General features: G+C 43.9%; 1 protein-coding gene across 8 annotated transcripts in view; it reads left to right on the top strand.

Moving 5' to 3' along the window:
• WDR17 (WD repeat domain 17) overlaps positions 1 to 20,024 on the top strand; it is a 166,199-nt gene that overhangs the window by 93,539 nt on the left and 52,636 nt on the right. For 7 of the 8 annotated variants that reach the window (XM_073643767.1, XM_073643745.1, XM_073643736.1 and 4 more), the window contains 9 exons: positions 3,242 to 3,493; positions 7,329 to 7,451; positions 11,285 to 11,472; positions 14,988 to 15,156; positions 15,653 to 15,744; positions 15,942 to 16,024; positions 16,124 to 16,210; positions 17,715 to 17,879; positions 18,471 to 18,673. In XM_073643767.1, the coding sequence (XP_073499868.1) occupies positions 3,242 to 3,493; positions 7,329 to 7,451; positions 11,285 to 11,472; positions 14,988 to 15,156; positions 15,653 to 15,744; positions 15,942 to 16,024; positions 16,124 to 16,210; positions 17,715 to 17,879; positions 18,471 to 18,673 (1,362 nt within the window). The remainder of the gene's footprint in view (positions 1 to 3,241; positions 3,494 to 7,328; positions 7,452 to 11,284; positions 11,473 to 14,987; positions 15,157 to 15,652; positions 15,745 to 15,941; positions 16,025 to 16,123; positions 16,211 to 17,714; positions 17,880 to 18,470; positions 18,674 to 20,024) is intronic. The other variant, XM_073643718.1, reaches the window with a different exon arrangement.

The following is a 20,024-nucleotide window of genomic DNA, read 5'->3' as shown; positions in this document are numbered from 1 at the left end:
GAGCGGTGTCAGCGCCCGCCCTTCCCCCCGCTTTCTCAGAGCCCCGGCAGCCCGATACTTACCTCTCCCCGTGCCTCTGCAGATCCGCTGTCTTCCTGGTCTGCGCTCCCTGTGACATCTCAGGTCAGAGTGCGCGGTGACGTCTTTCCACAGCGCGCTCCCCTGAGCCGTCACAGGCAGCGCAGAGCGGGAAAATGCCGGAGACGCTGGAGTCCGGACCTGAGCAGCGTCAGCAGGCAAGGAGGGAGGTGAGTATTGGATTTTTTTTTTTTTTAATGTATGGAGGCATGGGACATAATATTAGGGGTGACATGCTGCATGGGGCATTATATGGGGGGGTGACATCCTGAATGGGGCATTATATGGGGGGGTGACATGCTGCATGGGGCATTATATGGTGGGTGACATCCAGCATGGGGCATTATATGGGGGGGGTGACATCCTGAATGGGGCATCATATGGGGGGGTGACATGCTGCATGGGGCATCATATGGGGGGGTGACATGCTGCATGGGGCATTATATGGGGGGTGACATGCTGCATGGGGCATTATATGGGGGGTGACATCCAGCATGGGGCATTATATGGGGGGTGACATCCAGCATGGGGCATTATATGGGGGGGTGACATCCTGAATGGGGCATTATATGGGGGGGTGACATGCTGCATGGGGCATTATATGGGGGGGTGACATGCTGCATGGGGCATTATATGGGGGGGTGACATGCTGCATGGGGCATTATATGGGGTGTGACATCCAGCATGGGGCATTATATGGGGGGGGGGGGGGGTGATATCCTGAATGGAGCATTATATGGGGGGTGACATCCTGAATGGGGCATTATAAAGACAGGGGAGTGATATCTTGCACGGGGCATTATATGGTGTGAGAAAGGGACATCCTGCATGGGGCATAATAAGGGGGGGGAACAGCCTGCATAGGGCATTATAAGGGGGAAACAGCCTGCCTATTGAGGACCTATGCTGCCTATTGGGGACATTTACTTGCCTATTGGGAATATGTACCTGCCTATTGGGGACCTATGCTGCCTATTTGGGACATTTACCTGCCTTTTGGGGACCTATGCTGCCTATTGGGTACATTTACCTGCCTATTGGGTACATTTACCTGCCTATTGGGGACCTATGCTGCCTATTGGGGACATTTACCTGCCTATTGGGGACATTTACCTGCCTATTGAGGACCTATGCTGCCTATTGGGGACATTTACCTGCCTATTGAGGACATTTACCTGCCTATTGAGTACATTTACCTGCCTATTGGGGACCTGTGCTGCCTACTGGGTACATTTACCTGCCTATTGGGGACCTATGCTGCCTATTGAGGACCTATGCTGCCTATTGGGGACATTTACCTGCCTATTGGGGATATTTACCTGCCTATTGAGGACCTATGCTGCCTATTGGGTACAGTTACCTACCTATTGAAATACCGGTTGATTTAACTTTACTTGTTCTTCATTTTAAATATTGTATTTGTTCCTGTATTGTTTTTTTAACTACAAAATAAGATATGTGCAGTGTGCATAGGAATTTGTTCATAGTTTTTTTTTAAAACCTATATTCCGGCCCTCCAATGGTCTGAGGGACCGTGAACTGGCCCCCTGTTTAAAATGTTTGAGGACCCCTGATCTACAGTATCTACACACGTGGTCAAAATTTAATGAAAGAAAAACCCACAATGGTCACAGAAATAACTTGAATCTGACAAAAGTAATAATAAATTAAAAATCTTTGAAAATGAACAAATGAAAATCAGACATTGCTTTTCAACCCTGCTTCCACAGAATTTAAAAAAAATTCAACTCCTGAAATAGGCCTGGACAGAAATGATGGTTCTTCTTAACTTAATATTTTGTTGAACAACCTTTTGAGGCAATCACTGCAATCAAACGATTCCTGTAACTGTCAATGAGACTTCTGCACCTCTTTACAGGTATTTTGTCCCACTCCTCATGAGCAAACTGCTCCAGTTGTCTCATCTTTGAAGGTTGCCTTTTCCAGACGGCATGTTTCAACAGTTTTGACCACGTGTGTATATCTGTATATAAAATTGTTTTATTAGTTAGAAAACTAGCTTGAAGTGACATAGAGAATTCCTGTATGTAAAAGCTGATGTTAAAAATGCATTGCTTACGGATTGCATATGCATGTCATGTAGATGTCATACGAACACTAGGTGATCAAAATCGCATTGTACTCACATCACACTCAGGACTTTTCAGGAACATCAGACCGATTTTTTCAACGCAGATGAGTCTGAGCCCTTACACTTTAAATCAGGTTTTTATGTTCACCCCATAACAGCCTGTGACATATGTTTTCATCCCAGGTCGCATCCATCATTTGCATACAGGGCATATGCTGGCTGCGTTACATAGCCAGCATCTGCCTGTAACAGCAGTGACCGGAGTCAGCGTTTATCGCTGCTGTTTAACCTTTTAAATACTGCAGTCAGTTACCGATTGTGGCATCAAAATTGCTTGTCTGCCGATCATTTAGGACTCTCCCCCCATCTCCCCATTGTGATGCTATTACAGGGATCTGTTGGGCCCCTATGGCTGCAATCTTAGTCCTTGTATGAAGCTCTTCCTCTGGCCTTGGGCTTCATAGGAGAACGTTAGACGTAGTATTACAGTATACAGCATGAGCAATTAAACTATCATAAATTAAGTAAAGATGAAAAAAATACCAAAAAAATGTAGAGAAGTTTCAGTCATCCCACTTTTCCCAGCTCAAAAAGTATGGAATTTATAAAATGTAAAAAGCAAACATATTTGGTATCATTGCATCCATAAAGGTCCATATCAAAGTCTAAAATTATTTAAACAGTATGGTAAATGCCCCCCCCAAAAATACAAAAGTCAGAATTTCTTTCATTTGACGAACTTTCACCAAAAATGCAGTAAAAAGTGACGCGATCAAAACATCATATTGTGCCCCAAAATGGTATAAATAAAAACTAGTTCAGTGCGCAATAAACAAAAAAAAAGTTCAGAATTTCTTTTAACTACTAAAATATTAAAAAAACATTACGGTATGTTTGCTCTCAGCTTGATTGTACTGACCTGCAGCATGATATCACTAGTTCATTTTCACCGCACACTGAAAGCTGTAAATACAAATATTTTTTCACCATTTCACCCCACTTTGAATTTTGCTGTCTGACAACATTAGCAGTCTGCTTTGTGTCTGAGTGTCTTTTTTACCATTTTACAAGGTTGTAAGAGTCAAAAACATGTTTTGAGACCTGAGTCTCTGGAAGGAACAGATGAAGAAGATCCAGTGACGGCATTAGAATGGGATCCACTTTCCACAGATTACCTGCTGGTCGCTAATCTCCATAACGGGATCCGATTGGTGGACTCGGAATCTCTCTCCTGTATCACCACGTTCAGCTTCCCCAGTGCGGCAGCGTCTGTTCAGTGCTTGGCTTGGGTCCCCACAGCCCCAGGCATGTTCATAACAGGAGGTGCGTTTCATATTCACTTACCTTCCGGTGCATTAAATGGCATTTTACTGACTCCTCTGCTACTGTGCATTAGATCTCATTTTCTAATGTGTACATGGCTATAAGGCACCTGCCCTTAAATGGTGTACTCTTAAGAGACTAGCACTTGTTTAGAGTGATATTCTGATTGCCCCAGTTTCCGCTTCTGGCACTCACAGCAAACAGCTAGTATTGGTTATTTTTACCGTAGCGCCCACTACAGGGGAAATGTATTACTAAATCGTAGTTATTCAGAGGAACAGAAATAGTGACTCCTGCCCTGCAGTTGCATCAAAATCTGGCTTCCACAGTGGATTAATGGCTCACATAATCACATTGGACAGAATTTTTTATGCATGGAATATAAATCTTCTGGGACCGAGTATCCATGTGAAAAAAATTGCAGCATGCACTAATCTCTTCTGTATATCGGATGAAACTTGTCCATTCAAGTCTATGAGTGTGCAAAAAAAATCTGATGCCATATTTGTGTAGCATGCGATATTTACAGATACATTGCCATTATTAACCTAGGAAAGTGTATTTGATCATCTACATCAGGGGTCTCAAACTCGGCTGGGTATATGGGCCGCACATGGAAAAAATTTGAATTTGGGGGGCCGCATTCTTTGTTCAATGTGACATTTTTAGTGATACCATTTTTTTTTGTATACACCTTTTGAACATTTTTTCCGTGTTTATTTTTTTATAGCTTGGGTCGTTATGGATGTGGCGATAATAAACGTGCACTTTTTTGTGTTTACTTTAGTTTACATATAAAACAGCATTTTTAGTGCCCAATATTTTTTCAGGCTTTATTTTTATTTTTTTGATTTTTACAATTTTGTTTCCCCCAATTGGCCACATACAGTAATATTGTCTTACAATTAGCATCATATAGTAATAATGGCAAACATCTTGTAGTAATGTTCCCCATCCAAGTCCCCATCTTGTGGCTATGTGCCCCATCCAGGTCCCCATCTTGTGGCTATGTGCCCCATCCAGGTCCCCATCTTGTGGCTATGTGCCCCATCCAGGTCCCCATCTTGTGGCTATGTGCCCCATCCAGGTCCCCATCTTGTGGCTATGTGCCCCATCCAGGTCCCCATCTTGTGGCTATGTGCCCCATCCAGGTCCCCATCCTGTGGCTATGTGCCCCATCCAGGTCCCCATCCTGTGGCTATGTGCCCCATCCAGGTCCCCATCTTGTGGCTATGTGCCCCATCCAGGTCCCCATCTTGTGGCTATGTGCCCCATCCAGGTCCCCATCTTGTGGCTATGTGCCCCATCCAGATCCCCATCTTGTGGCTATGTGCCCCATCCAGATCCCCATCTTGTGGCTATGTGCCCCATCCAGGTCCCCATCTTGTGGCTATGTGCCCCATCCAGGTCCCCATCTTGTGGCTATGTGCCCCATCCAGGTCCCCATCTTGTGGCTATGTGCCCCATCCAGGTCCCCATGCTGTGGCTATGTGCCCCATCCAGGTCCCCATGCTGTGGCTATGTGCCCCATCCAGGTCCCCATGCTGTGGCTATGTGCCCCATCCAGGTCCCCATGCTGTGGCTATGTGCCCCATCCAGGTCCCCATCCTGTGGCTATGTGCCCCATCCAGGTCCCCATCCTGTGGCTATGTGCCCCATCCAGGTCCCCATCCTGTGGCTATGTGCTCCATCCAGGTCCCCTCTTGTGGCTATGTGCCCCATCCAGGTCCCCATCCTGTGGCTATGTGCCCCATCCAGGTCCCCATCCTGTGGCTATGTGCCCCATCCAGGTCCCCTCTTGTGGCTATGTGCCCCATCCAGGTCCCCTCTTGTGGCTATGTGCCCCATCCAGGTCCCCATCCTGTGGCTATGTGCCCCATCCAGGTCCCCATCCTGTGGCTATGTGCCCCATCCAGGTCCCCATCTTGTGGCTATGTGCCCCATCCAGGTCCCCTCTTGTGGCTATGTGCCCCATCCAGGTCCCCTCTTGTGGCTATGTGCCCCATCCAGGTCCCCTCTTGTGGCTATGTGCCCCATCCAGGTCCCCTCTTGTGGCTCTGTGCCCCATCCAGGTCCCCATCCTGTGGCTATGTGCCCCATCCAGGTCCCCATCCTGTGGCTATGTGCCCCATCCAGGTCCCCATCTTGTGGCTATGTGCCCCATCCAGGTCCCCTCTTGTGGCTATGTGCCCCATCCAGGTCCCCTCTTGTGGCTATGTGCCCCATCCAGGTCCCCTCTTGTGGCTATGTGCCCCATCCAGGTCCCCTCTTGTGGCTCTGTGCCCCATCCAGGTCCCCATGTTGTGGCTCTGTGCCCCCTGTGCTGTTCTTCACACACATAAAAAAAAAAAAAAGATGATTCTCACCTGTCCTCCGTTCCCTCGGCGGCCTTCCTGCAGATGTGGCCCGCAGGCACCACAGAGTCCGACCCCTTGACGATCCCGACCTGGTCCAGGATGAGCCGCCGACAGCAGCGCTGCATTGCCGCACAGAGACCGTCTCCCAGCACAGCATTTTCAATGTCAGCCGCCGGCCAATCAGAGGCCAGCAGCTGACATCTGCATATGGCAATGACGTCATACTCGCTGCGCCGACACGCAGATATCAGCTGCTGGCCTCTGATTGGCCAGCGGCTGGCATTGGAAATGCAGTGCTGGGAAACAGTCTCTGTGCGGCAATGCAGCGCTGTTGTCGGCGGCTCCTTCTGGACCAGGTCGGGATCGTCAAGGGGTCTGTGCCTGCGGGCCGCATAAAGCAGCCTCAGGGGCCGCATGCGGCCCGCGGGCCGCGTGTTTGAGACCCCTGATCTACATAGTTTATTGTTGATGTATAAGTATGGTTGTCATACTGATGGCACTTGGATGTAACATACGGACGCACAGATGAAAATTGTCCAAGTTCTGGATGAAAATCAAACAATTTTTCATACACTCGTCGGACCCCGACCTTATTCTGGTCACTTTGTAATCAAAGCACAAGATTTTCATCAAGATGATTTTGTAGAACCTAAATCTGAGTGTTCTTGGAGCATTTCTATGGCTGTCTGCATTTGCCTTTACAAAACTATATGCAAAATATTTCTGGGGGAATGAAAGTAAAGTTTTAAGGCTTTACTTCAGGCTACAGCAGATATAGAAAATCTTTTGATACCTGTAAGCTATTGATCATCCCTTGTTGCTTTAATCAATTAACAACCAGACATTCAGACTAACTTCTTTATATCCTGGAGTTCATCATGAGAAGCGGACCTCCTAATAATAAGAAAAATCTGTCTTGTATTCACTTTACTGCAATTACAACCTTGGTAATGGGAAAAAGTTACTGATATAACATTTACTCAGGGCATGCAGAGCTTCTAGGGGAAATAAGCATAGAAATGTAAAAATCTACTTAATAATATATTCAATAAAAATGGGACAAGAATTAAAAAAACCTTCAATAAGGCTTGTCATCTGGGGCTGGTTCTCACCACCATAACCCAGAACATACCTTGTGTAACAGAAAGACACGACCCTTGGCTGCCCAGTCCCATCTTTCTTCTTTTCCAACCAATTCTGCCATGTTTAGCATTTTCTTTTTTTTATTATTATTATATTACAATTATATAAATTTGCTCATTATTTCACCATAGAAGTAATAATTAAATGTCTGTTGTTATTATTAACCATTACTGCTGATGCTATATAAAGAAGTGTATGATGTAGCGTTGCTATGTAGCTATTCATGATTATACTGCATTATTGTCCAAAATGTCTGTAGTAATCTCACACATACTGTATGTGCTGTTTTTGATATATACAAGGACTGTGGTATAAAATTGTGACATTATGCTCAGATTCCCAGGTTGGTGTCTTACGGGTATGGAATGTCTCAAAGACAACACCAATAGATAACTTTAAATTGAAGAAAACTGGCTTCCACGCATTACATGTCCTCAACTCTCCTCCAAAGAAGAAAAGTGAGTACAGAAAGAATCTCTGTATTTCTAGAACGTTTTTCATTGAATTCATTGTGTTATCCGGTAGAGGTGAATGAAGAAAAGACTAAATGTAGAACAAATTATTGTATTACCAAAAAATGTGACTTCCATGGAGGAACACCAATAAATAAGGGCCTCTTCACACATAATGAGCGCTGATCAACAATATGGCTTGTTGATTGGCACTCATTTAGCTCCATTAAAGACAATCAGTCACTAGGATCAACCCTCCTAAATCGTCTATATGGACTTGTAGGTCATAGGAAGCTGAATAAAATGATACCTTGATATGTGCAATCCGATGTCTTATTCCTTATTTTTCTTATATGTAAATGAGCTGTTAAGATCTATGGGCCGGACATAGATCTCCCTGAGTGAGAATCCGCCTCCAGATCTTATTATAAATAAAAGGAGACATTACCAGTGTGAGACATGTAACTAACACATGACTTCTGTATATAGGATGGACCTTCATTTATTAGCACATGACCCAAACTACATAGCCCAATAAAATGCACAACACGTTATTTTTTGTTGTCAAAAGGCTGTAGCCTTTTATTTAAAATCACATGAGTATACTTCAAGGCCTGCAATGACCCTATCAAAGATTCTCATTCCAGTGCTTAACAGCTAAGCCGCCCCTGGATGACGTTACCATTATCACATCCTTCAGGCGGCCCCCAAAGCTCAGCCTATTCACCACCATTGGGTAACAACTTCTATTAAATTAAAATTAGTCCACCATAACTTGCCGCCCACTTCCACCTGAATCCCCAACCAGCACAGGAGACACCTTAAATGGCTCTATACTCCACCAAATTAACCTATTTTAATTCCCATTGATAATTATGTTATCTGTAATACTGGATTAACTGCAATAAAAACAGCCCCAAACCTGATTATTGCTGAATTTTAAACTAAGTGACATAAATAATGAAATGGATGAATAAAAAAAGAAAAAGGAGAAAAGAAAGGGGGGCGCAGATCTAAGGCTATGTGCCCACAATGCAGAAATGAAGCAAAAAATTTCTGCAGCATTTCTGCATCTCCCTGGCAGAAAAAACGCATGCAGATTGTACATGCAGATTGTGCATGCGTTTTTCCTGCAGAATACATGCGGATCCACATGCGGATTCACATGCATTTCCGCATGCAGATTGACAAGCGCTTTCCAGGCGATAGCATCACTTGGAAAGTGCTTGACAACTAGGTCACACTGTATAAATCCATGCAAACAGCGTGGATTTATACAGTGTGAACCGTAAAAATTAAAACAAATAAAGCTATACTCACCCCCGAGGCCCCGGCGTGGCTGCAGCGCTGCTTCCTGGCTGGTTCCCGGCTGCCGGCATATCGCGAGACAGAGCGGTGAAGGGCCTGCGGTCACATGACTGTGATGTCACTGCAGGTCCTCAAGCGATGTCGGCATTCAGAGAGAAGCCTTCGGAAAGGTGAGTATAAACTTTATTTGTTATTTTATTCTTTTTTTACAGGTACAATGGTACCCAGGTCTGCATGAGAGTCTTCTCTCCTCCAGAACTGGGTACCATCCGCACATAGAGACGCATAGAAGCCGCTTGTACAAATGTACAGTCGCGGTTTCTATGCGTTTCAATGCAAGTCAATGGCGGGAGTTCCGCTGCGCTTCCGCAAAATTAAATGACATGCTGCGGATTTTTGTACGCAGCATAAACGTTGCGGAAAAATCCGCAGCATGTGCATAGAACATGCGGAATCCCCTTGGGGACCATGGGGTGCGGATTACCTAGCGTTTCACAAGCGTTTATGCTGCGGAAATTCCGCAGCATAAACGCTTGAAAAACGCTACGTGGGCACCCAGCCTAAGTGTAGTATTTTAGTAATATCGAATTAGAATTAAAAATTGCTCTCACCTTTGTGGTGTCTTGTTATCCAGCATGTAACCCTGTCTTTAGGGAGTGGAGTAGTCGTCTGGATCTGCTGGCCTGCAACTCAAAAACAGGTAAAACGAGCTCCCTTGCAGGAGACTCGTCGGAAAGTGCAAGAAAGAGTTTCCAGGTGATTCATTACTTACTCCAAATCTTTCAGGAATATTCCAGTTTATTTTTATACAAACAACGCGTTTCGGCGATACATAAAATTAGCCTTCATCAGGTAAAATGAAATAAAATAATCTTGGCCTCAGTAATGTATTGAGTCAGTACTTATAAAACTCAAGATTGCCAAACCAGTTGGGTAATTGTAAACTGGAATCTAGTTATCGGGATCCCAATTTACCTCTGACACCTTAAGGAAAACTCAATAATGGAAAAATAAAGTGAGGGTACGCTCACATCTGCGTATAAAAAGTAGCTGAGATTCTCAGCCAGAACAGTTGGAGAGTGTCAGGTGAGCGTCATGCACTTTTTTCACCTAGTCTCACCTAGCATCCGTATGCCATGTGAGTGCGATGCGAGTGTGCGTTTTTTCCCTCACCTAGCATCCGTATGACATGTGTATGCAATCAGTATGCAATACGTTTTTAACATCAGCTTTTACATACAGTAATTCTCAGTCATTTCAAGTTAGTTTTTAAACTAATTAAACAATCTTATATACAGATAGATAGCTAGAATAGCTAGATAGAAAGATGTCATTGAGATATATAATTAGTGCTGTGCATGTGTAGTTTACTGTACATGTATTTAGCTAATAATTAAATAAATTAAAGAAAAAATGGCATGGGGCCCCCCTTAATTTTCTTAACCAACTGAGGGAAAGCTGACAGCGGGGGGCTGATGTTTATAGTCTGGGAAGGGGTTAATAAACATGGAGCTTCCCAGGCTATTAATATCAGCTCACAGCTATATACTTAGCCTTTACTGGTTATTAACAAGCGGTGACCCCACAAAAAATGATGTGAGGTCCCCCTATTTTTAATAACCAGCAAAGGCTAGTCAGACAGCTGCAGGCTGATATTAATAGCCCAAGAAAGGGGCCATGGATATTGGCCCCCTCCCAGACTAAGAACATCAGCCCTCAGCTGCCCCAGAAAAGGCGCTTTCTGGCGCTTAGCCTTGCCTCTTCCCACTTGCCCTGATGCGATGACAAGTGGGGTAATAGTATTGGGGTTGATGCCAGCTTTGTAATGTCAGCTGACATCAAGCCCAGGGTTTAGTAATGGAGAGTCTTAAAAGTCTCAGCAAACAGCAAAGTCTTAATTTAACTTCAAAAGACATGTGTAATGCTCTGAGATCTCCTAGGACTGTATACAACCCCTTTCAAGCTCTTAGTATTGGTTTAGTAACCTTCACATATATTGCTATGGATAAACGGATGGTGAGTGTTCTTCACGTCTGTGCTGTAACACCCATTTTGTACAACTTGTTCAGTGTTTTATGACTTTCTCTCAATAGTTCTATTGCTACATTGTGAGCTGTGATGTCCTCCCACTATCCAGATTCACCACAAAACTGCTGCTGCATTCCATGTCTCTGCTTTTATACAGACTATTATAGGCACTCCTGATTGGCTGCACTATACCATGGGGAAGCCCGCGTGGTCGCGTCTGTGGTCATATGAGCCTTCTCTTAATATTGCAATCTTCTGTAATGTGTAAAATGGCGGCAGGCATTTTAGGCTATTCACACTATGTAAATTGCAAATTATTCAAATATGCTGGGTTCAGTGAATTCCTAAAAATTTGACACCAATTTGATTTGCATTGAATCGATTTGCCCATCTCTAATAAGAATTATAGCTAATTTTTGATTTCTTTTTATCTGCATTAATACAATTTACAGTTACTGTATACTGATGTTTTACTGACATAAATGCTGTTTTTTTCTGATGAGCATTTTTAGCACAATCCCCTACAAAAAACCATCATATATCATCCACTAGTGAGGCTGTACCCCCTCCCACTCTAACCCAGAATCAAGCCTTCTCCTTACCTCCGGGTCATGCCGTCTGTTGCTTCATGGATGGAGGAGTGGGACTTTATGATATGGGTGCCAAGAAATGGGATTTCTTAAGAGATCTGGTATGTATCATCCTATTATTTTCCATAATTAATAATCCTTTTACACCAGTTCTGAAATTCTGAATCAGATTAAACGTTTTCTCTGAAGATGTCCTTTTCAGATCAGAAAGAAACAGAAAAAAAAGTAGAAATTGTATCCTTAAGTATGCAAATTGTCTCTTCAGAGAGGAAGAGGACTAGAACTCTAGCGCCACCTATTAGAAGTAGCAATCCTACAAGTCAATATTGACCCTTTACCGAGCATTGCAATATGACTTAGGATAAAAGCCAGACCAGAATCTCAGTGTTTCGGGGTATTTTCCCTCGTCAGTGCAAAGTATGAGATCTGATTTGGGTAGATGAGAGGCTAAGACTGGGATCTAAGGGGTAAGGTTTCTCCTTGTGGAGTGTGACAAGCAAGGCCTGGCATGCCAGTATGAGGAGACTTAAATGCCTTGCATGCTCCTCTTGGAAATTCAAGGCTTGTTAAAGAGTCGATATTGACTTTTAGGATTGCTACTTCCTATAGGTGACACTAGAGTTCAAGTCCTCTTCCTCTCTGAAGAGTCAATTTGCATATTTAATTTCTCAGTGTAGCATGCAAGGCGTTTAAGTCTCCTCATACTGGCCTGGCTTGTCACTCTGCACAAGGAGAAACCTTACCCCTTAGATCCCTATCTTTAAGTATAGATTATAAAAATCTGCAATAAGGCAACACATTCCTGCAACAGCATTAATAGGATTTCAGAAATTTGCTGTATGTAATTATCCAAAATTGTCGTTCTCATTTGTTATGAAGGTATTCGATAATGGTGCGATAGGAAGAAAATTATTAAATGTACATCCCGCCCGCCTATAAAATTAATTAAAGTGTTCATCTGTGCTCCTAAAACATTATGGGAAACTGATGGAGGAGGGCAATCCTTAAAGGGAATCTGTTGCTGGATTCAGGCTGCCCAAACCACGGACAGCATAAATCAGAGCCTGCCCACACGAATGCAGCCCGGTATATTTTTTCCTTTAAAATGCTTCTGTGTTTCATAGAGAACATAGCTAGAAGATCTGTCTGGGAACCATAGGGAGAGATGAGACTAGTGTGGTGCCACCCCCGACCAGCTTTTCCTGGGGTCACTGCATGTGATTAATAGGCCGCTCCCATAGCGAGAGACTTGTCAATCACCAGGAGAGGGACTGGGATAAGCTGGAATAGTCTCGTCTCTGGCTTTGGTCCCAGCTGTTGGAATCGTGTAGTCAGGCTCAGATTCATGCTGCCTGTGATTTGGGCAGCATAAATCAAATGACAGGTTCACTTTGAGCCTTTTCTTTTTCATTGCTACTCTGAATAACTAGGATATTCGCTTATTTGGTTTGTTTGTACTAGTGATTTGTCCAGCTAAGTACATGGTTTCTGAATATCACAGTAGATCATTATATCACCTATTTGATGGCACTATAAAAGTCTGGGATATTAGCCATTAACAGCTGTATATATACAGTACAGACCAAAAGTTTGGACACACCTTCTCATTTAAAGATTTTTCTGTATTTTCATGACTATGAAAATTGTACATTCACACTGAAGGCATCAAAACTATGAATTAACACATGTGGAATTATATACTTAACAAAAAAGTGTGAAACAACTGAAAATATGTCTTATATTCTAGATTCTTCAAAGTAGCCACCTTTTGCTTTGATGACTGCTTTGCACACTCTTGGCATTCTCTTGATGAGCTTCAAGAGGTAGCCACCGGAAATGGTCTTTCAACAATCTTGAAGGAGTTCCCAGAGATGCTTAGCACTTGTTGGCCCTTTTGCCTTCACTCTGCGGTCCAGCTCACCCCAAACCATCTCGATTGGGTTCAGGTCTGGTGACTGTGGAGGCCAGGTCATCTGGCGTAGCACCCCATCACTCTCCTACTTGGTCAAATAGCCCTTACACAGCCTGGAGGTGTGTTTGGGGTCATTGTCCTGTTGAAAAATAAATGATGGTCCAACTAAACGCAAACCGGATGGAATAGCATGCCGCTGCAAGATGCTGTGGTAGCCATGCTGGTTCAGTATGCCTTCAATTTTGAATAAATCCCCAACAGTGTCACCAGCAAAGCACCCCCACACCATCACACCTCCTCCTCGATGCTTCACGGTGGGAACCAGGCATGTAAAGTCCATCCGTTCACCTTTTCTGCGTCTCACAAAGACACAGTGGTTGGAACCAAAGATCTCAAATTTGGACTCATCAGACCAAAGCACAAATTTCCACTGGTCTGATGTCCATTCCTTGTGTTCTTTAGCCCAAACAAGTCTCTTCTGCTTCTTGCCTGTCCTTAGCAGTGGTTTCCTAGCAGCTATTTTACCATGAAGGCCTGCTGCACAAAGTCTCCTCTTAACAGTTGTTGAAGAGATGTGTCTGCTGCTAGAACTGTGTGTGGCATTGACCTGGTCTCTAATCTGAGCTGCTGTTAACCTGCGATTTCTGAGGCTGGTGACTCGGATAAACTTAGCCTCAGAAGCAGAGGTGACTCTTGGTCTTCCTTTCCTGGGGAGGTCCTCATGTGAGCCAGTTTGTTTGTAGCGCTTGATGGTTTTTGCTACTGCACTTGGGGACACTTTCAAAGTTTTCCTAATTTTTCGGACTGACTGACCTTATTTCTTAAAGTAATGATGGCCACTCGTTTTTCTTTACTTACCTGCTTTTTTCTTGCCATAATACTAATTCTAACAGTCTATTCAGTAGGACTATCAGCTGTGTATCCACCAGACTTCTGCACAACACAACTGATGGTCCCAACCCCATTTATAAGGCAAAAAATTCCACTTATTAAACCTGACAGGGCACACCTGTGAAGTGAAAACCATTTCCGGTGACTACCTCTTGAAGCTCATCAAGAGAATGCCAAGACTGTGCAAAGCAGTCATCAAAGCAAAAGGTGGCTACTTTGAAGAACCTAGAATATAAGACATATTTTCAGTTGTTTCACACTTTTTTGTTAAGTATATAATTCCACATGTGTTAATTCATAGCTTTGATGCCTTCAGTGTGAATGTACAATATTCATAGTCATAAAAATACAGAAAAATCTTTAAATGAGAAGGTGTGTCCAAACTTTTGGTCTATACTGTATGTCACAGAGGGATGACCCAGTAACCCTATTTTGTAAATCAGTTGTGTAAGGCTGGGATATGCCATTACTTCATCATTGGTGGGGGTCTGACCCCAGGAACACCCATCTTATTGTGACCATTAAGGGTCCACCTCATAGATCCAGTGCTGCATCCCCTCTCCCACCAGCTGTGCAGGGGTCCTGCAACAAAGCCACATTCGCGCTCTCAGTCAGGATCAGTTGGGGTCCCAGAAGTTGGACCTCCACCAATTGATGGCACGTCTTACCTATACCATTGTTTTATGAGATAGGAATACTCTTTAAGTTTGATTAGAATATGACATTGCTTTAAAATAGATGAATACCCCTTTAACTATGTCTTACAAGTATCTTTTTGCATTATTTTCATTGGATTTCCCTTTTCCTCCACAGGGTCACATTGAAACTATCTTTGACTGCAAATTCAAACCAGACGATCCTAATTTACTTGCAACAGCTTCATTTGATGGCACAATAAAGGTCTGGGATATCAACACATTAACAGCTGTATATACTTCACCAGGGAATGAAGGTGTTATTTATTCACTGTCCTGGGCTCCAGGTATGTGGACCAACACTAAAACACCTTCTAGATCTTTTCTGCTAATTCGTCCTCCTAAAAAAACTGCCCAGTCCTCCATGCAACAGAGGCAAAAAGCATTTATTTATGATTTTTCTGCAATATTTGGTGCTATTATTTATTACGTTTAGAAAGAAGTATCTATCTGAGAGAAGCTTCTGGGTTCTCCACCAATGCTGAGAATGGGGCTCTGAGATGTTCTGTTGGAATAGTGCATCCCTACTGCCTTTCAGAGCCGGTACATTAGAGAGCCATGTTCTCGGGATCGATGGGAGTCTCAGCAGTCAGACCACCACCCATCTGAAGTTATCACCTATGCTCAGCATAGGTGAAAATGTTGGGAATACCCTTTATTGTCATAAACCACTTAGTGCGACAAACATTAATCGCATTTAGAAGGCGACAAATACTTTATCCTCTGACGAGTATGTTTCCTTTATTATGACACTGCTCTAAGTCTCACATTTACCATGTGTAGGGGATCTGAACTGCATAGCCGGTGCGACATCCAGGAATGGGGGGTTTATCTGGGATGTGAAGAAAGGAAAAATGATAACTCGGTTCAATGAGGTAAGAGCCTAAACATTTACATTGTGAGACCAAATGCATAGAGCATAAGTGAGGTTACATGCACTAGTCCTTGGTGCACCACAGTGGCGGCCCATCATGGTGTGTGCACCGTCTGTACTGCATGTTCCTGCATATATAAATTTTCACTTGTATCGGCAGGTGAGCTGATGTACATGTTGTACTTTTTTTCTTTATAGCATGGGAAAAATGGTATTTTCTGCATCTCATGGAGTCACAAGGACTCTAAGCGCATTGCCACCTGTAGCGGAGATGGATTCTGGTGAGTTTTGGTCATGGTGCGCTCTCTGTCCAGTGCAAATATTACTATGACTGGATACAATGTGATTACAATTGGTCACTATTAGCTGTGGTTTTTCAGTATTATCCGGACAATCGATGGTAAAGTTTTGCACAAGTACAAACACCCGGCGGCAGTATTCGGCTGTGACTGGAGCCAGAACAACAAGTAAGTATTATCTGTTCTCAGTACGGTTCTGTAATGTATGTTTCCATAATACATCCCCTGTAATGGCCCATCACTTACTGTGTGCGATTTAGGAGGCCCCAAAGTATGCATTTGTCTCTTTACACTGGGAAATCTTTTATTAAATGTAATAACAATAAGTCAGGAGTTAAGGGACTGTCAGCACAGAATCACTGTTCAAACCAAGTACAGGCACTCGGTGCTTCACAGCGGGGACAATCATTTATATACACCTTCCCACCTCCTTGTTTTCCATCTACCTCCTCCTTTCTCTGACCTTATGAAGCCAGAGTTGTCAATCAAAGAAGAGAGGGGTGAGATTGAGGAAAACAAGCAGGTGAGAAGGTGTAGTTAAATGATTGTTTACGCCGTGATGCACCAAGCACCTGTACTTGGTTTGAACAGTCATTCAGTGCTGATAGTGTCCCTTTAAATATATAAGAGAAGGTATCAAAGAGGCCCACTCTAAGACAACTTTGTCAGAGTCCTTTTACTTTAATAAGTTGGAGGAGGGAAAATGTTAAAGGGGTTTTCCACAATCACAATGTTAGTAGCTCATCCTGAGGACTCTCATCCATCCCCTTTATAATTTGAAGATGCCACTGCGCTCATTTATCAATGTTTACTGCTCTGTATACCTGCACGTTTTCTATTAATGACGTCTGTCCTTGTTTTTGGGATATTGTGCTATTATATAGATGGCGTGCAGGTATAAAAAACAAAGTATACAATGTAGAGGCTGCACTGCTCCTACAAGTGCTGCAGCCCGTTCAAGCATCTGAGCATCAGAGGTGCAGAAAGTGGGACCCCCATCCATCTAATACTGAGCTATTCTAAGGATAGGCCAATGTTTTTTGCACTTGGAAAACTCCTTTTAAAGCACTTTTTCTTTTATTTTGCCGCTGGAGCGGCGCTTAAAATCCAAGTTACTACCACCTGTCTGATACTTTCGCTGCTGCTCCCGTCTGTCTCCTGCAATTTGAGACCTGCCCGTTGCTCCAGTGTTTAGTGGAGGTCACTAATCACTGTCTATGAGAGCCTCATTCTGGCCTCGTTCTGGCTCTCAGACTTGCATTGAGAGCTTGTGACATAGCTTCTGACTTCCGGCCAGTCAGAAGGTGTGCTCACAAGATGGCGCCGCGGGACCGGACTGATGGCAAAAAACGGTCAAGACGCCAGAGGGTGAATATATGACCGTGACAGGGGACTTATGTTTAAACACCACTCCAGCAGTGAAAAAAAAACACACTGGAGTGGTGCTTTAAGAAGATGCAATTGCACCCTGTTGTAAGGTGCATAGGTCTGTCCTGGTGAGATTCTCTTTAAAAAATGTGTGTAAACTCCAAAGGGTCTTGTTAGCTCGACCATTTCCATTAAGCAGAACATACACCCAGGCCAGGATGGGATACAGAGTAGATAGAAGTGTATATATTGGATGCTTAGAGAAGCACGAGTAATATCTAAAATCATTTTTTGTTTCTTGTAGAGATATGATTGCTACTGGCTGCGAGGACAAAAATGTCCGGGTGTATTACTTAGCCACCAGCTCTGATCAGCCCCTGAAAGTTTTCACTGGACATACAGCCAAGGTTTTCCATGTGCGGTGGTCTCCTCTTAGAGAAGGGATTTTATGCAGTGGCTCAGATGATGGGTAGGTAAACACTTACAATTTATTGACAATATGGTCATGTATGTTTTCTCCCTACTAGGAATTAGTATTGTGCTTTAGTATTATTTTTCATCACTTTAACTTGTAAATTTATATTCCTAATCTCAAAAATATCCTCTCTGCGAGCTATAGAATGTAGGTGATAAGGCTCCCATACACGTTAGACTAACATTGGCCGAACCAGGCAATAGTGACAGGTTTGGCCAATAGTGATGTTTCCGCCGACGGTCTAATGTGTATGGGGGCCCCCAACATATGATTTCAGGGGAGATAAGGATCTGGCATGTCCTTCTTTCGATATCCGATCCATTTATTCTCTAGGTGATAAGCCGCTTGCAGAAGGGTCATAGTCATAAAAGACACAGGAGCACTCAGCAGAGTGAGCGCTCCTGTGTAAAGAAGAGACGTCTTAGGTAGCTGCCGGACTAACGATCGACCGAACCATCATTCCACCAACAGCCATCTAATGTGTATGGGGGCTTTACCCTGAATAAGATATTGGGGTGCCATTGCTCTATTCTATAGTTTTGGAATAGAAAATCTCTACTCCTTACATTATAATATTTGTTGCAGAACTGTACGGATCTGGGACTACACACAAGATGCTTGTATAAATGTTCTCAGTGGCCACAGTGCCCCAGTCCGGGGACTGATGTGGAATACAGAGATACCATACCTACTAATATCCGGAAGCTGGGATTACACTATACGAGTATGGGACACCAGGGACGGAACTTGTTTGGACACTGTGTATGACCATGGGGCCGATGTATATGGTAAGTTGACTCTGTTTATTATTTTTGTGTGTAAAGGGGTTGTCCACTTGTCAGGCAACCCCTTCTCAATCACTATGTTTCCCACAAGTAAAATAACACCTAAACTCCGCTCCGGTGCTGGCACCATTCCAGTGATATTGACACTGGCTCTCCCAGGGATCGCGTGACATTGTTCGATTCCTGTGGCCAATCAGCTACTGCTCCACTCCCCTCTCCTTCAGCCAATTCAGACATGCGGAGGATGGCAGAGCTGCTCTCTCGCTCTCTCCAGATGTCAGTTATGTCCAAAGGCTCCAGCACCAGAGGTGAGTATGGCTGGTATATTACTTTGAGGAAACCTAGTGATTGAGAAGGGGTTGTCCAAGTAGTGGACAACCTATTTTAATAATCAACCCGTGACAAATGGCTAAAATGTCATTATTACTTTTTTTTTTTTTTTTCACAGTTTATAGGCTTTACATTCTCTTGATAATGGTTCATAGGGTTATCCTACCAACAACAAATATTCAGAGTGGGGACACCCACTTTAATAATAACAGGGATCCCGTGTGCCTTGTGTGAGTGGAGTCTTACTTAGTAGGTGTGACCATTGCTTCATTCACTGTCTATGAGAGAGATGATCATTACCAATCCATTCACAAAGAACTCTGGAATCCCAATTCTCCAGACTATGAGAGGGTCCCCACAGCCAGACCCCCACCTATCCTGAGATCAGGGCCAGCTCCAGGTTTTCGTGGGCCCCGGGCAAAAGAGTCTCAGTAGGCCCCTTTAACACATACCACCATTCATGATGCACAGATACGGTGGAGAAATATAGGTTTAGTACACAGGGCCAAGGCTTTCCCCTCATCCTTCACATATGCAGACATACCGACATATTCAGTATTCAGACATGCACACAGTACGCAGACATGCACACACACAGTACTCAGACATGCACGCACGCACATTAGGCAGACATGCACACACACAGTACTCAGACATGCACGCACGCACATTAGGCAGACATGCACACACACAGTACTCAGACATGCACGCACGCACATTAGGCAGACATGCACACACACAGTACTCAGACATGCACGCACGCACATTAGGCAGACATGCACACACACAGTACTCAGACATGCACGCACGCACATTAGGCAGACATGCACACGCACAGTAGGCAGACATGCACGCACACAGTACGCAGACATGCACATACACACACAGTACTCAGACATGTAAGCACATACACAGTAGGCAGACGTGCACACACACAGTACGCAGACATGCACGCACACGCACAATAGGCAGACATTCACGCAAACGCGCAGTAGGCAGACATTCACGCAAACGCACAGTAGGC

The sequence above is a fragment of the Phyllobates terribilis genome, unplaced genomic scaffold, assembly GCF_046119375.1.
Source record: "Phyllobates terribilis strain yellow unplaced genomic scaffold, ASM4611937v1 Scaffold_1__5_contigs__length_1240528914, whole genome shotgun sequence".
Lineage (NCBI taxonomy): Eukaryota > Metazoa > Chordata > Amphibia > Anura > Dendrobatidae > Phyllobates > Phyllobates terribilis.
Note: the sequence above shows the minus strand (reverse complement) of the source record. Positions and strands in the feature narration are given on the sequence as shown.